Source organism: Sinocyclocheilus anshuiensis, unplaced genomic scaffold, assembly GCF_001515605.1.
Source record: "Sinocyclocheilus anshuiensis isolate Anshui unplaced genomic scaffold, SAMN03320099.WGS_v1.1 scaffold692, whole genome shotgun sequence".
Classification (NCBI taxonomy): Eukaryota; Metazoa; Chordata; class Actinopteri; order Cypriniformes; family Cyprinidae; genus Sinocyclocheilus; species Sinocyclocheilus anshuiensis.
In genome coordinates, this window is record NW_015554096.1 from 82,690 (window position 1) to 98,028 (window position 15,339).

The 15,339-nt window shown below is 40.0% G+C and overlaps 1 protein-coding gene across 1 annotated transcript in view; it reads right to left on the reverse strand.

Moving 5' to 3' along the window:
- Window positions 1-15,339, reverse strand: part of LOC107669501 (peptidyl-prolyl cis-trans isomerase FKBP10-like) — an 85,405-nt gene that overhangs the window by 28,818 nt on the left and 41,248 nt on the right. The window contains exons 3-8 of the mRNA XM_016461762.1: window positions 6,714-6,903; window positions 4,807-4,952; window positions 4,393-4,582; window positions 4,047-4,192; window positions 3,439-3,628; window positions 2,807-2,949 (exon numbers count right to left, since the gene is read on the reverse strand). Coding sequence (XP_016317248.1) covers window positions 2,807-2,949; window positions 3,439-3,628; window positions 4,047-4,192; window positions 4,393-4,582; window positions 4,807-4,952; window positions 6,714-6,903 — 1,005 coding nt within the window. The remainder of the gene's footprint in view (window positions 1-2,806; window positions 2,950-3,438; window positions 3,629-4,046; window positions 4,193-4,392; window positions 4,583-4,806; window positions 4,953-6,713; window positions 6,904-15,339) is intronic.

A 15,339-nucleotide genomic window follows, 5' to 3' on the forward strand; every position in this document is an offset into this window, starting at 1 on the left:
ACCCTCAGACCACCCATGCTACTGCCCGAAGTAGTCCACGCCTGACTGCTGCCAGGATGAGCACTAGATCACGAGAGAGGCAACGGAGCTCTGCCCCCCTGGAGGAAATGGAGCCTGGCACATAGCTCTGAGATGGTCATCTTCCCGCAATGGGAACATGACTCATCCGTGAATGCCACCTCAGCATGTTTAACAGGGTGAAACAGCATCTTTAAAAAGACGATCCGTCGTCTTTACAAAGACGCACCCGCTCATTGTAACTCTTTTAGAGAAATTGGCTCTTTTAGGGAAATGCTCTTTTACGGGCCTAGACGTACAGGGGAAATGGCCGTTTGCAGCATGACAGGGGGTAGTGCAGCCTGAAGTGCACAACCCACTCAACACAGGAACGACCACTGCTGAAGCACCTTCCGCCAACACAAAAAGCTCCCAAGAGCACGCTAGACTCATCACACACGAAGCAGTTTGGAAGGAGCAGAACGATGTTGTCACTCGGCTCCGAAGCGAAAAGCTGGTATGCGTTGCACCGGCTGCCTTTTTATGCTCACGCTGTGATCAGCGACAGCTGGATGCAATCATCGCATGCCAATGTGCATTGGCTCATTTAGTTTACACTCGAAGTGGATTGGTCTCTCTAAGCGAGATCCCAATTCGTCGGTCACTGACGTGACTTGGAGTGACTGACTGAAAGGGAACAGCATAATTCCGCCTCATGTGGGTTATGGCACCTGTGATTGGCCTGTGGACAGTAATAATTTATTCTATTTACAAATGAGAGTGATGTAGAAACAGGGTGGTGTTGCTTATGGTTGAATTGCAACTTTCAACATTAAGATTATTTAAGTGTATAAGTGTTACATGATGTGAAGCTCTTTTTGCACTGATTCCAGACTTATAATTTATTTGTTATAATAATAGCCCTGTCCTATCAGGTTCAAAATTAAAATATAAAAGAATATATAAGCACTGCCATGGGGTGGCTTTAGAAACACAATTCACATAGCGCACATGCATTTAAGCAGGTCAACTATTTCAAAATCTTTTGTGTCACACTTCCTACTGCCAGATGATGGCGCTAGGACCCACCAAAATACAACACCAATTTGATCTTAATCACTTAATGCACTTAGAACAGGGATGGGCTAGTCCTGGAAGGCCACTGTCCTGCAGAGATTTGCTCCATCCCTATTCCCTAATCAAACACCCTTGTTTCCTTTTTTTTTTTTTTGTAAACAATCCTGAACTTTGGACTCTGGTTAGGTTTTTTCAGGTATTTTTTACTGGGGATCAAGCTAAACTCTGCAGGGCAGTGACCCTCCAGGACCAGAGTTGCCCATCCTGGCTTAGAAGATATGAGACCAGGGATGTCCAATCCTGCTCCTGGAAGGCAAATGTTCTGCAGAGTGTAGCTCCAACCAGCTCCAGCACACTACCTGAAAGTTTCTACTGAGACTGAAGACCTTGATTAGGTTGATTAGGTAATATTTCTGAAAATAACATTTTATTTAGTGTTGTTATAAATAATGAAACAAACATTTATGTGCTACACTGCAAGCATTTAAGTTATCATACAGACAGCACATAATCATATAACCTGACGCTGTGTGCAATATTTACTGTGATGATATCGTAAATTATATGTAATTGTTGTTTTAACGATATATGAGGTGACATTATCAAGCATGTCACTCACTTGGCAAAAAAGTCCAAAAAGCATTCACTGCATATAATTATATAGTTAAAAGGTCAAAAATATCCCTGTATGAGTTTATATATATATATATATATATATATATATATTCATAAGATATAGTTAGCGACATCACACAAGCGAGAGTGCTGTTTTCCCGAATATCAGCATGATTTTATACAACAGTTAAAAAAGTTAATATTGAGTAGGTTACATTTTGGACATACTATTGTCTGTTTTTGGTCTGTTTTCGCCAAAGAAAATAGTTCCAAAAAAGCCAGAGCAAAACGGTGGTGCATCTCAGACCAACACTGCGATGTTTCATACTTAAATGAATCTGTGTTTCGGCTCTTGAGTAACCCCTCTGGTTCTACTCCCCTCAACAAGGACGCTAAAGACTCTAGTGTCAGTTGGTAGTGCACCTCTTGAGATCAGGGGAGTGAGGTTTATTGACTGATTGATGTTTCACTGTTTTCACATTTAACTTCACAAACACACACATCTTATTATGTCCTTATGTCATAAAGATAACATTGTGGGTGGGACTAACAGAAACTGATGAATCATCATTTTGACAAGCATGGTATGCAACGGGAAAACTAAGAAACTGCCTGCAGTTGACCATGAGAACTTTAACCATTTTCAAACTAAATATCTAAAGTTATAAAGATTACTCTGCAGTAATCTGGTGGCTGTAGTTGAAATTTCATGTTATTTTAATTTTAAAAGTGTTTGTTTTGCAGCATCTTAATACTCCAGAGAATTAACAACAGGAAAGGAAACACAGATTTATAGATTGCCATACTTAAAACAACCATGTACACAATAATATTATAATACCTGTATGAATAGAAACATATTCAAACACATTCAGAACATGGATGTAACCCAAATATAAACCTTAAATGGAATTTGATGTGCATGTAAATATAGTCAATATTTCTCTTAACATTTATGTCGTTGTACTGAGCTCATTGCAGTGCATTCTGGGATTAGAATTCTAAGTGTAGGATATAAATGTGATGCTTCCTTGGATTTCAGCAAAATAGCTAATTCAGAACTGAATTGACTTTCTAAAAAGTTTTTGAAATGTATTTTGATAGTGTGGTTACTGACCTCCATTTGTGCCGTGTGCGAGGTGGGGCGGCACAGTGATCTCTCTCCTCTCTAACACACACATGCCCTGCAAACCTTCATCCAGACCGGCAATCAACTTCCCTTGACCTAACGTGACACGTGGGGGTTCTGGGTAGTCATCTCTGCAGATAATACATTAATAGTGTTTAGAATAATATCAGTTATTCTAGAAATATCAATAATTGTACACAACAGCAAATACAATAAAACTGAAAAACAGGTAACAGATTCAAATTACAAGTCATTGTAAAAAAAAAAATGCTGCTTAGTTAAATATTGCACATTATTATTTGTACATTATTAATTGTATATTGTATTGTCATTTAGTTAAATATTGAACATTTTAAATATCTGGTACAACATGCATAATTCCTTGAATGAATATGAAAATAAATTGGTCTAGTGTAGTGGTTCCCAGTTCCGATTCTGGCGCGCCCCCACAATTGCAGTTTTTATTTGATTAAAGTGTGTACTGCACACCTATCCATTGATAATTCTGCTTATACCAAAAGATGTCATGCTGATTTGTGAACCTCAGTTAAACCATGCTTGAACATCATTAGTCACCTTGTTAAATGAATAACCACATGGTGCAAATGGAGAGCACTTACGAAGAGTAGAGATGTGTGCCATCCAGCAGAGAGCAGTTGTAACGGTACATAATCAGGTCATTTGCAGCACTTGTCAGGTTGCAGTCAGCTGGTTTGTAGATCACTTTGATCTCCACTTGGTCTTTAGGGTTGTGAAAGTCAATGATATGAAGGTCAAAGATGAGCACGGCAGATCTTGGGATCAGCTCACCTGAGAATGCACAGTTGAGAAAAATACAGTCACATCAGTCTTATTCTACTTTCAAAAACGTCAAATTCAGTTATCTTTAATGTTAAATAGATTAAACAGGTAAATTATATGAAGAATATAATATAGACTACTACATAATATATAAAGGATGTTAAATGAAATAAAATACTAAAATACAAGATACAAGATACTTTCAGAAGGCTTCGTACGCACATATGGGAACACACTGAACTATTGCATGTAACATGTAAAATATCTTTATGCCTACAATGATACATTTTGAGATTTTATATCAGATAATTTGAAAAGTTGTTGAAACTAAATGCAAGAATGCACCCTTTAACATTTCAATATGCTTATGTTGCATTATGTAATTTAAAAGGTTCCAGTGCTCTTCTAATTTCCTTCTGATAGTCACCTGATCCATTCTCTCCATAGGCCAGATGAGGCGGCACAGTGACTCGTCTCCACTCACCCACACAGACCCCCTGCAGGGCTTTGTCGATGCCAGCAATCACATAGCCCATGCCAATAAACGTGTTGTAAGTGCTGTTTCGAGAATAACTGAGGATGTTAAAAAAAAAATCTATTAAAGTTAGCCATGTAAAAACCTTCCTTATTAAAACAATTATGAAGTTTGATATGTGTCAACAGTCTCGTGAAATAGAAATGATCTGCATTTTGCTAATGGCAGCACTTCAACACAAACATTTGCAATACATCTTGTAATATGAAACTATCTCTTTTCCAGATGATAGACTGACCTGGAATCGAAGTAAGTGCCGTCTTGAAAGGTTCCATTATAATGGTAGCGTATGAAATCTCCCCCCACTGCCCGTCTCCGGCATGGCTGTGGGATCTTTTGAACCTCCACATTCACATCATCCTTCACATTAAACATGTCCACCAGTAACACGTCAAAAATTAGAGTTGCATATGGAGGGACCTTTGTACCTAAGGATGAAGTTCCTTTAGACTATGCTTCAGACACATCACATTTAATGAAATCCAGGATCTCATAAAATATCAAAAATATTACACTTCAAAAATATTGTCACACATAGGCTACTTTAATACGCATTATGAGTTTTACAGCTGTAAATGTATAATAGTAATTTACAGAGTAAATATCAATCAATACATGTCATATAAAAAATGAAAGCAATCAATAATTATACCATATCCTTTGTCATCATAAGCCAGAAATGGTGGGATAATAATCAATCTCCTCTCCCCAACACACATGCCCAGAAGGCCTTCTTCCATGCCTTTGAGGAGACTGCCCTGCCCCACATATGAGTCATATGTTGAGTTTTGAAGATGGCTGTGATAAGAATTTACAGACATAAATAAATCAATAAATAAATAAACAAACAAACAAACTTTGGTCAGCTTTGGCTGTTTTTAAATGTGCTTTAGAAATAAATGTGTGTGTGTGTGTGTGTGTGGTATTTGGACAATTTGAGCCACAATTAAAAATGTAATTGTTTGTAATAATGTAATAAGTGTTTGCATTATTTAACAAAAATCAAAAATATCAAATATTGGTTTTAAAGACATATATGCTTTACACTTTTTAACATTTACACATTTTAAATCGAAAGTTTGTAAGGTTCCAAAATATAAAAAAACCTAAACACACTGCTTAGAAAATTAAGGGAACACTAAATCATCACAGTATAACCAAGTCAATTCAACTTCAGGGATATCAATTTGTCACAAGTTATTGTGAATCAGTTTCACCTGCTTTGGTGCAAATAAAAGTGACAACAGGTGCACTTGAGAGGCAACAGCAAGAAGGGGGTATGATTTTGTAGGTGGTCGCCACAGACAATTTCTCTCTCCTCATTCTTCCAGACTGGTTTGTTTCTAGTTTTGTGTCTTGTTATGGTCTTTCTCACTGCTTGTAGTACGAGGCAGTATCTGCAGCCCAATCAGGTTGCTCAGGTTATCCAGCTCCTCCGGGATGGCTATACGTGCCATCGCAAGGAGGTTTGGTGTGTCTCCCAGCACAGTCTCAAGAGCATGGAAGAGATAACAGGCCATTACACAAGGAGAGCTGGACAGGGCTGTAGATGGGCAACAACCCAGCAGCAGGACTGGTATCTGCTCCTTAGTGCAACAAGGAACAGAAGAAGAACTGCCATAGACCTACAAAATGACCTCCAGCAGGCTACTGGTGTGCATGTTCCTGACCAAACTGTTAGAAACCAACTCCATGAGGGTGGCATGAGGGCCCTATGTCCTGTAGCGTGACTTGTGCTCACAGCCCAGCACTGTGTAGCTTGATTGGCATTTGCCAGAGAACACCAGTATTGACAGGTCTGCTATTATGTTGCTGTTATGCTGCCTGCAACATCATCCAGCATAATTGTTTTGGCAGTGGGTCAGTGATGGTCTGGGGATGTGCTAGCCAATGATGCCCTTATTGCTGTTAGGTACCAGGATGAAATCCTCAGAGCTACTGTCAGAGTGTAATACTGGTGCAGTGAGCCCTGGGTTCCTCAGGCGTGACAAATGTCTGGCTTCATGTGGCCAGACTGCGTAGGCAGTTTCTGGAAAGCATTGATGCCATTAACTGGTGCTCGTGTTCCCCAGACCTGAATGGAATTGAGAACCTCTGGGACGTTATGTATCAGAGTATCCAAAGCCACCAAGTAGCACCACAGATTGTTCAGGAGCTCACTGATATCCTGATACAGCCCCCAATACACTATCCGCCATCTCATCAGGAGCATGCTGTTGGGAGTGCATACAGGCACGTGGGGACCATACACACTACTGACTTACATTATGAGTTGCTTTGATGAAATTCATGCAAGTTTGATCAGTGTGCAATTTCAATTTTATACTTTGATTTTCAATGTGATTTTGAATCCAGCCATCATTGGGTTGATGATTCTGGTTTACAGTGACCATTGTCACATCATTTTGTTCTCAATGAATTACACAATGTATGTAAAGATAAGTAAAGATTTACAACTTGAATATTCATTCATCGTGATCCAATTTATTAGTTAAGTGTTCCCTTAATTTTAGCAGTGCATATGAAGATTTTTCCCCAAAAAGTCAGATTTTGGCCTACCTGGAATCAAATAGGTTTCCCACTAACAAAGATCCATTGTAATGATAGCGGACAAAGTCACTGGGCATCACTGTCCTTTTGCAGTTCTGCTGTTTGTGAAGTGTACGAATTTGAACCTTGTCTTCTTTATTCCACAAATCCAGCAAAAGCACATCAAACACCAATGTTGCATCAGGTGGGATAACTGAACCTAGAGAGAAACAGCAGTGCTGAGTCAGATGGGATAACTGAACCTATAGAAAATGCCCATTTCTTGTATGGAAAAAGTTAGTACACCCTACTAACTTAGTATATCAGTGTCCTAAAATAACAATAAAGTGCATCAATTAGTGGAATCAAGTGAAAATTATTAGAACATTATTAATGGCCACCCCTTAAGTTTACATGATACCATTATGCCAAGTTCAAAACTAGAAAGAAGGTTGTTGTGGCTTATGACTGTGGAAAGGGAGTTTATAACTATTTAAAGTCCACAATTCCGCTATGAATGAAATAATCTACAAAAGCAAATGGTTTCAGACCACTGGTTATCTCTCCAAGGCAGGCTAACGCATCAACCTGCAGCAATTTATTTAAATCAACAAGCAGACCGGGGCAAGAACAAAAACCGCAACAGCTCTGCATCCAATACAAAGACAATAACTTACCATGAACAGAACTATCTCAGGAGTATACGTGCACAGGATAATGTGAAACTCAAATAGACACAGGTATGGTACATAACAAATTCAATAAAGTGTCAAGAAGATGGAGAGAAATTAGTGCAATAGATAAACTAATATGTGCATTTTGATCAACTATCACATTTTTTTTTTGGACATCAAATTTAAGCAAGGAATGGCATTTTTAATATGAGGATGTGAAATGAGAAATCAAATTTGCCTTGATCTTTTGACATACAAGAGGTCTTTGTACCGTTAAAACATCCTACAAGTTTCATAACTTAAAACGTCCTCATTATAAACAAAACATTTGTTTAACCTTTTTCAAAAACATCTAATTTTGATATTAGGGGATTTGTGATGTCACAAGGGCAAATCCATGCATATGACTCCAGAGCAAGATATCGACGAATAGTTATACATGATTGCACCATAGGCCCCGCCCAATTCACTTAACAACTGACACTCGCCTACACTGGATGTGAGCACTGCATTGCCACCTATTTAGATATCGCTTTACGCAATACAGATTGTTTCAAAGCAGATTTACAAGGATAAATGGGGAAAAATGATTCAAAGATGCAAAAAGAGACCAATTCTGCTGTAAAAAAGCACTTAGAAAACAATAGTGTCATTGTTCAGCTGAGTTCAGTTCAGTGTTGATTCATGTTACGTCCTGTGACAGTTTGTACTGTTCTGGGGGCAGTCATGTGTTTTTATTTGTCTTTCTCTATGCTGTTTGGTTTTCCTTTTTTTTTTTTTTTTTACTTTTCTGCGCTGTTTCTCTAACAGGGGCTGGTTGCTGATCATCAACTAGCACTTCACTCATTGGCTCCTCCAGTGGGGAAACCAGCTGTAAAAGCCATCAAGAAGGCACAGAGGGGAAGAAGACATTTCTCAACCCACATGGACTTCTCTGCAGCCTCAGACTACTGTTGCTAGTTGTTGTGTAACTGATACACAGTGTTAAATGGTAAAAACTGTGATAGTATTCCAGTCAGTATTGTTATTATGCTCATATCTAGAGTGTTAACCTCAACTCTCAATATTGCTGAGCCACTTGATAGTTTTTTTTTCTTTTGTTAAACTGAATGTTTTATTTGTAATTTGTAGGGAGGAGGGTGCCATTTTCTTGTTAATCCTTTTTCTCCTGGTTTTGGGTAAGTTAGGGAGTCAAGGAAGAGCTAACAACTTTTGTTGTTTCTTTTCATGTTTTGTAGCAGGTGTTGTATTACAAATTTATAAAATGTTAAATCTAGGTTCCAATGTAATAGAATATATACTGAAAAAGTTATGTACCTTGTGTTACGTAAAGTGCTAATAATTTGTGTTATCCTCTGCTTTGCCGAGGAAGGTTAACGATAGTTGATCTGTGTTAACAAGTGTACCCTCTGTTGATCAGATAAGTTTTAGTGTTTTGATTGTGTGGTAACAAAGAAACTCACAAAATGATTATCTCCTGGTCTCTGCTTCGACGAGGAAAAAGTTTCCAACACAGGTAAGTTAGATCTACAATTGAGGAAGTTTCTCTTTTGTTTGTTATTTTGGCCATTCCCCCTCCCGAAGCCTTTTTGTGTTCCTTTTACCATTCCTTTAAATTTGCAGTTGATTTTGGTGGTTGGTAGTGTTCCTTAGTGCTGGGGCTGGGAATAGAAACGTTAATTCATGCATTCATGACCTCAAGGTTAGATTATTGTAATGCTTTATTAGGTGTTCAGCTAGAGTTCTTACTAGAACCAGGAAGTATGACCATATTAGCCCGGTTCTGTCAACTCTGCACTGGCTCCCTAAAATATTGTTCACAAATCTGTCTAAATCTGTGTTAGTGAGCACTTTCTGAATCTCGAGATAATCCATCCACCTCACAGGTGTGGCATATCAAGATGCTGATTAGACAGCATGATTCATGATTAGACAAATGGGGGCAAGAACAAAAGTGTTGCGTTTATCATTTTGTTCAGTGTATATATATATATATATCTATTCATATTCTATTAATCAACTTTTTTGCAAATTCCAGTGCAGATAACAAAAGTGATTTAACTTGGATGATGACTACTATGTTCCATTGTAAGGACCAAATAAGTACTAATCTCACAACAGATTGTCAAAAATTCTCTTTTTTCAAACATTTCAGCATATTTCCAAACGCATTGGTACAAAACACAAAATAACAAATCCTTTTCAATACACATACTATGCGTTTCATCTATATAAATATTTCATTCAGAGGAACTGTCTTTCATAATGTTATCAATATCAAACTTTTGACTGGCTTGATGATAGTTTTTTTTAAATTGCTTAGACACTAAAAGTGGTACTTGGTGAAAGCATTCACTCATATACCTAATCTTTAGACCAAGTCTGCAAAACTACAAGCACATTAAGCAAAACTCTAAACACAGTTCTTCACATCACACACACCATTAAAAACTAACGGCGCTTTTGTTTCATTTGGAAAACACTTCCATTTAAATGCCACACTAATTTACTGATGACCTACAGCCAATGATCATGTGTGAAAACACGTATACATTAGAAATCAAAACTCAGTGTTATGAGAAATTATTTTTACCCCCTTGCATTTCTGTTTACATTGTATGTATGTATGTATGTATATATACAGTCATGGCCAAAAGTTTTGGCAGTGACATCAATTTTGTGTTTTGCAAAGGTTGCTGCTTAAGCTGTTGTGGTGTTCATTCACATTGTTTCTAGATTAATGTGTAGAGTGATCAGATGCATTTTAAATAATTGCTAAAAGCTTCATTGGCCAAAAAAATGAACTTTTTCAACAGCGAAGCATCCTGAGACCATCCATGTGTGGGGTTCAACCAAGGGAGTGGGCTCTCTCATAATTCTGCCCAAAAACACTGCCAGGAATAAAGAATGGTATCAAAACGTCCTGCAAGAGTGATTTCTTCCAACGATCCATGAACAGTTTAGTGAGGATCCGTGCATTTTCCAGCATGATGGAGCACCATGTCACAAAGCAAGAGTGATAGTGGCTCGAAGATCATTAGATTGAAATGTTGGATCCGTGGCCAGGCAACTCCCCGGATCTCAGTCCCATAGAGAATCTGAGGTCAGTACTCAAAAGGCGAGTGGACAAGCAGAAGCCCACAAAGTGTGATCAACTCTGAGAACTAATAAGGCAAGAATGGATAGCCATCAGTCAGGATTTGGCCCAGAAGGACTTGACTTGACTTGACTTAATTAGGTAAACCGGAACCGGGAACACTTCCCATAACACACTATGTACTCGCTACATCGTTAAAAGAATGGCATCTACGCTATTAGTCTCTTTCATTCTTATTCCGAGGTCACCGTAGCCACCAGATCCAGTCCATATCCAGATCAGATGGTGGATCCGCACCTAGAGACGACCTCTACAGCCCTGAATGTCAGCGGAGACCATGTCAACTAGATGCACCCCAGAGACAGATGCCCTGCAAAGACCTCATCACCTCGACGACCATCGGCACAAGACCACGGGAACCAGACAAGTCATCTGCACAATCTGACCTGTGTTGCAGGCTGGAATTAAACCACACCATGCTGGTTTCGTCTGGCCAGAGGAGAACTGGCCCCCCGACTAAGCCTGGTTTCTCCCAAAGTTTTTTCTCCATTCTGTCACAGATGGAGTTTTGGCTCCTTGCCGTTGTCGCCTTTGGCTTGCTTAGTTTGGGACACTTGTCTGATTGCACAGAAACTATTGGAAGAGAGCTGAACTGGATGATGACATCACTGAATCATCAATGAACTGACTTTAGCTGGAAAATGACTCCGTTATTGTCTTCTTACATTATTCACAATCTATTTTCATGTTTGACACTGTAAAGCTGCTTTGACACAACCAGTATTGTATAAAGCTCTATATAAAGAAAGGTGAGATGTTACAATTGTTAAAATGGGGTCAGATTATTCTGTGAGAGCTTGGAGTGTTTAAAAAGATGAGACAGAAAACAGACATAGAATGAATAAAGTGTATTTACAATATTCACAGGGAACTTAAAACAACACAATAAAACTAGAATAACTTAGGCTGTTAAAAGCATGGAGTCCGTTCGTACCATACCATAAAACAGTCCTTAAGAAATCTAGCATGTTGCCAATCCCAAAGTGAATGTCCCAGAAGTGTTCATGTAAGTCCACAGTAGTGATAATCCAAAGTGCTGGAATGGTAAATTCACAAAGGTAGCTCCGCTAATCTTATTGATCTCCCTTGCACAGGTCTGAGCCAGCAATGAATCCAGAGAACGATCGTGGCTGAAATGGCGTCTTTTGTAATCAATAACTAGTTGCCTTCAAGCAACAACTGTTCTGTTGTGTGACAGCTGTAAGACAGAATACAGAAAGTTCTTCGGTATTGGAACTCTTTTCTCTGGTAAAATAAAGTTTCAAATACCAAATACTGGAGAATGCCTGCCTCTATGTTCAGAGCATCACAAGTGTTTCTGATGTTGCTTTATAGAGTTGACTGCCTAATAGAGATTCATCTCCACTCCACAAGGAGTCTAGCATCATCTTGGACTTGAACTAAGGCATGTATTTTCGGGATATTTGTTTTGCGGCGGGTTGGTTCTCAAAACGCTTTCGCTAGGTTTCATAATCTGAAAATTCCCCTTTTTCGCAACCACATGTTCTGTCTGTGCAGGGGAAGACAAGAGATTTCGTGGCCACGTCCCTCTCTGGCACGTGTTTCATCTAGGTCATATAGGCTGATGTGCAGTGCCATTGCTCACACTAATAGCTATTGCATATGCAAAACTGATGCATTCATGACAGATTTCTGTGTTCTATTATTTCAGTAGTATTCAGGCATTACATCTGTAGCTATCTCCCCTGTTTTTGTGCTTATGAACTTGGTTCTTCACACAGATTTATGCTGGATGCTGTGAATATATGTCACTCGTAAGAGCTGGTTTAATGTTGTATGCACCAATACGCTTGTTGCTAATTATTACCACGCTCTGCATTTCATTGATCCAGCATTGCTTGAATGTGTACATTTATGAAATGTGCCTTCAAGAGTTCTCAGGAAGCACTCAGGCTGATGGTTGCGGCTTTGGCAGAGTGCTTTCCTCTCACTCATAAGGCGACGATAACGAGACTGTCAGCTCTCTTATGACTGTTCTCACGTGTCCTGCTCGTTGTGGGCGACAGGAACCGTAATGGCCTTTGTGTCTAGATCGTTCCGCTGTGCAGTTCATGAAGTCATGATATATCTATTGAAACGTGCATTCAAGTGAGCGCATTGAGAGAGACCCTCACACAGGTTTGGCCAGGGGACTGGATCATATCAGTGGGCCTGAATGTATCTACTATATCTACTACTCAAGTTTTGCAAGAGTACTTGTATAGTGAATGTATGCTCTCATTGTTTGAAGTATACAGCTATAATGGCATGACGCCATCATATTTATAGTCGCCCTGCAAAATGTCCTGTCAATAAGAATTTTGAGTGGCACAAGAAGGCTGATCACCTCTCGCCGTTCTACATGATCAACTCATGCTGGGCACTCTGGTCAGTTCTGTGATTTGAATGTTTCCTCACTCACATCGCTCAAATAGGTCATGTGGACTATTACGGCAGTTGTTAACACCCCTGTGAAGTGGTGTTCAACTAGGTCGTTTAGCCATTCACAATCTGTTGTTACAGACACTGCTGTCTTTCTGTGCAAATGGGTGCGCTTGTAAGTTATATCCATGCACATTGCAGTTGTACACATTCATGGTGTAAAAGCACAGACAGGAATCCGTCATCATTTTGTTGGTTTCTCCCACACATGTAGTAACCTTTGCGGAAAAACCTATGCCAGGTGGGCTATGAGGCATCTATGCATGTTGCTATAGCCTATATGTGTTATTATAGCCTGAATGTTCCTTGCAACGCATGCATTGTCCATGCAGGAATGAAGCTAGCTAAAATCAATGTTCAGCATTCGTCTTAAACTATTGCAGCCCCACCGAGTTGGCAGTGTTTGACTAAGTCTTGTAAATACTGACTAGCGATTAGCACCAGTGCTACTGCTGCCTTTGTGTTCATCTGCACGGTGTTAACCCAGTGTACATTATGTTCATGAACATAATTCATTCATCAAACAGTGTACAGACAGCTTTACTGATTATAAGGGGAGTTTTTTGAGAGTGCTTAAACTCGCGCTAGACTGAAGTCTGTCATAATGTTCTTTTACAATGTAAATGTTCTTTGCTAACTTTCTCTGTATAATTTATTCACTGTTTCATCTCTAGATGGTGAAAACAACATCTCCCATCGTTCTACTTTCCTTTATAGCGTCATCAAGTTTCGCCTTTGTAATTGTTTTGAAAATGCAACCTCAACCGGCGAAAATTATTATAAACATATTGTGCATGCCTTTAATTCCAGGCTGCAACACAGGTCAAGGCATGTCGGAGAAAGCGCCTTTTGTGTCCCATGGCAAAAAAAGCAAATACTACATGATAAGTAATGGTTAAACGACTGCAGAAATGTTATTCATTTTAAGTGTTTTAAGTGAAGTCTTGTTTAACATTATGTATTCTTTGGCAGCAGAAATCACAGAACGGAATGTCATTTCATATTAAGTAAACTTAATTTAATAAATGCAATTGAAAACATAATGTCATTGATATGACAACTGAATACAATATAATAAAATGTTAATGCCGCAATTTCAATATTCGTAAGGAGTCATTTGTAAGTCTGTAAAGTTGTTCATACGTAAATAATTTACGTTTTAGGTGTCATCAATACGTCAGTATTGTACGTTTAAATGCTGTAAATGCTTCAGTACTGTATGTTTAGATACTGTAAATACGTCCAGTATTTAGTGTCAGTGCTAATGTAATGTACGTTTTATGGAACCACATTTTATGTAAAATACATACGAATTCTCATGTGTCACGTGTATGTTCCTGTTTGCCCTTATTTGGTTCTTCCTGTGTCCTGTCCTCATTGGTTTCATTTGTGTCCAGCTGTGTTTGATTAATTAGTTCATTTGCTCCCAGGTGTGTCCCATTGGTGTCTGTTCATTTAAACCATGTGTTTCCCGGCTGCTGTTAAATGTCATCCTGTCAACTTGATGTCTCCAGTGTTCCCTGTGTTCCGAGCGTTACCCTCATTATACCTTTTTGATTGGTATTACTCCTCGTCTCCTCGCTCCTTCGTTCCATCCTCCCCGAGTGACCGTGACAGAACAGCCGACCCTAACTGAAGTAAGCGGTGCCTTTTCCCCCCGTTTTTTAAATGTGTTTTGTTTTCCCATTCGTTTCTCCCCACTCAGATGGAGGAACGAGCGAGGTTAATCGCTGTAGCTCAGTCGAACCCCGACCTGATCAACTACGCAAGGGCGTTCGTGCCGCTCGCCCTCGCCAGCTCCCTCGAGGGGGAAACCCTCGTGACGCTGTTCCAGATCGGGATTACTTACAATCGCCCCGCAGAGCTCCCAGACACCACCAACCTCGACTGGAAGGAGGCAGTCATCCGGTGTCTGGAGAGCCTCCGATCCCGATCCGGGACCCCTCCGCCGGCCGTTCAAGCCTGTCAAGCCTGCCGGCCGCGGCTTTCTCCCTCCAGTGCCAGCACCTCGTAAGCGCTTCCCAGATCCCCAGTTAAGCCCAGGGAGGGCTCCTGATTCCTCATTTAGCCCAGGAAGGGCTCCTGATTCCTCTTTTAGCCCAGGAGGGCCTCCTGATCCACGGTTAAGCCCAGGGAGGGCTCCTGATTCCTCGTCTAGCCCACGAAGGGCTCCAGTTCCCGAGTATAGCCCAGTGAGGGCTCCAGTTCCCGAGTATAGCCCAGTGAGGGCTCCAGTTCCCGAGTATAGCCCAGTGAGGGCTCCAGTTCCCGAGTATAGCCCAGTGAGGGCTCCAGTTCCCGAGTATAGCCCAGTGAGGGCTCCAGTTCCCGAGTATAGCCCAGTGAGGGCTCCAGTTCCCGAGTATAGCCCAGTGAGGGCTCC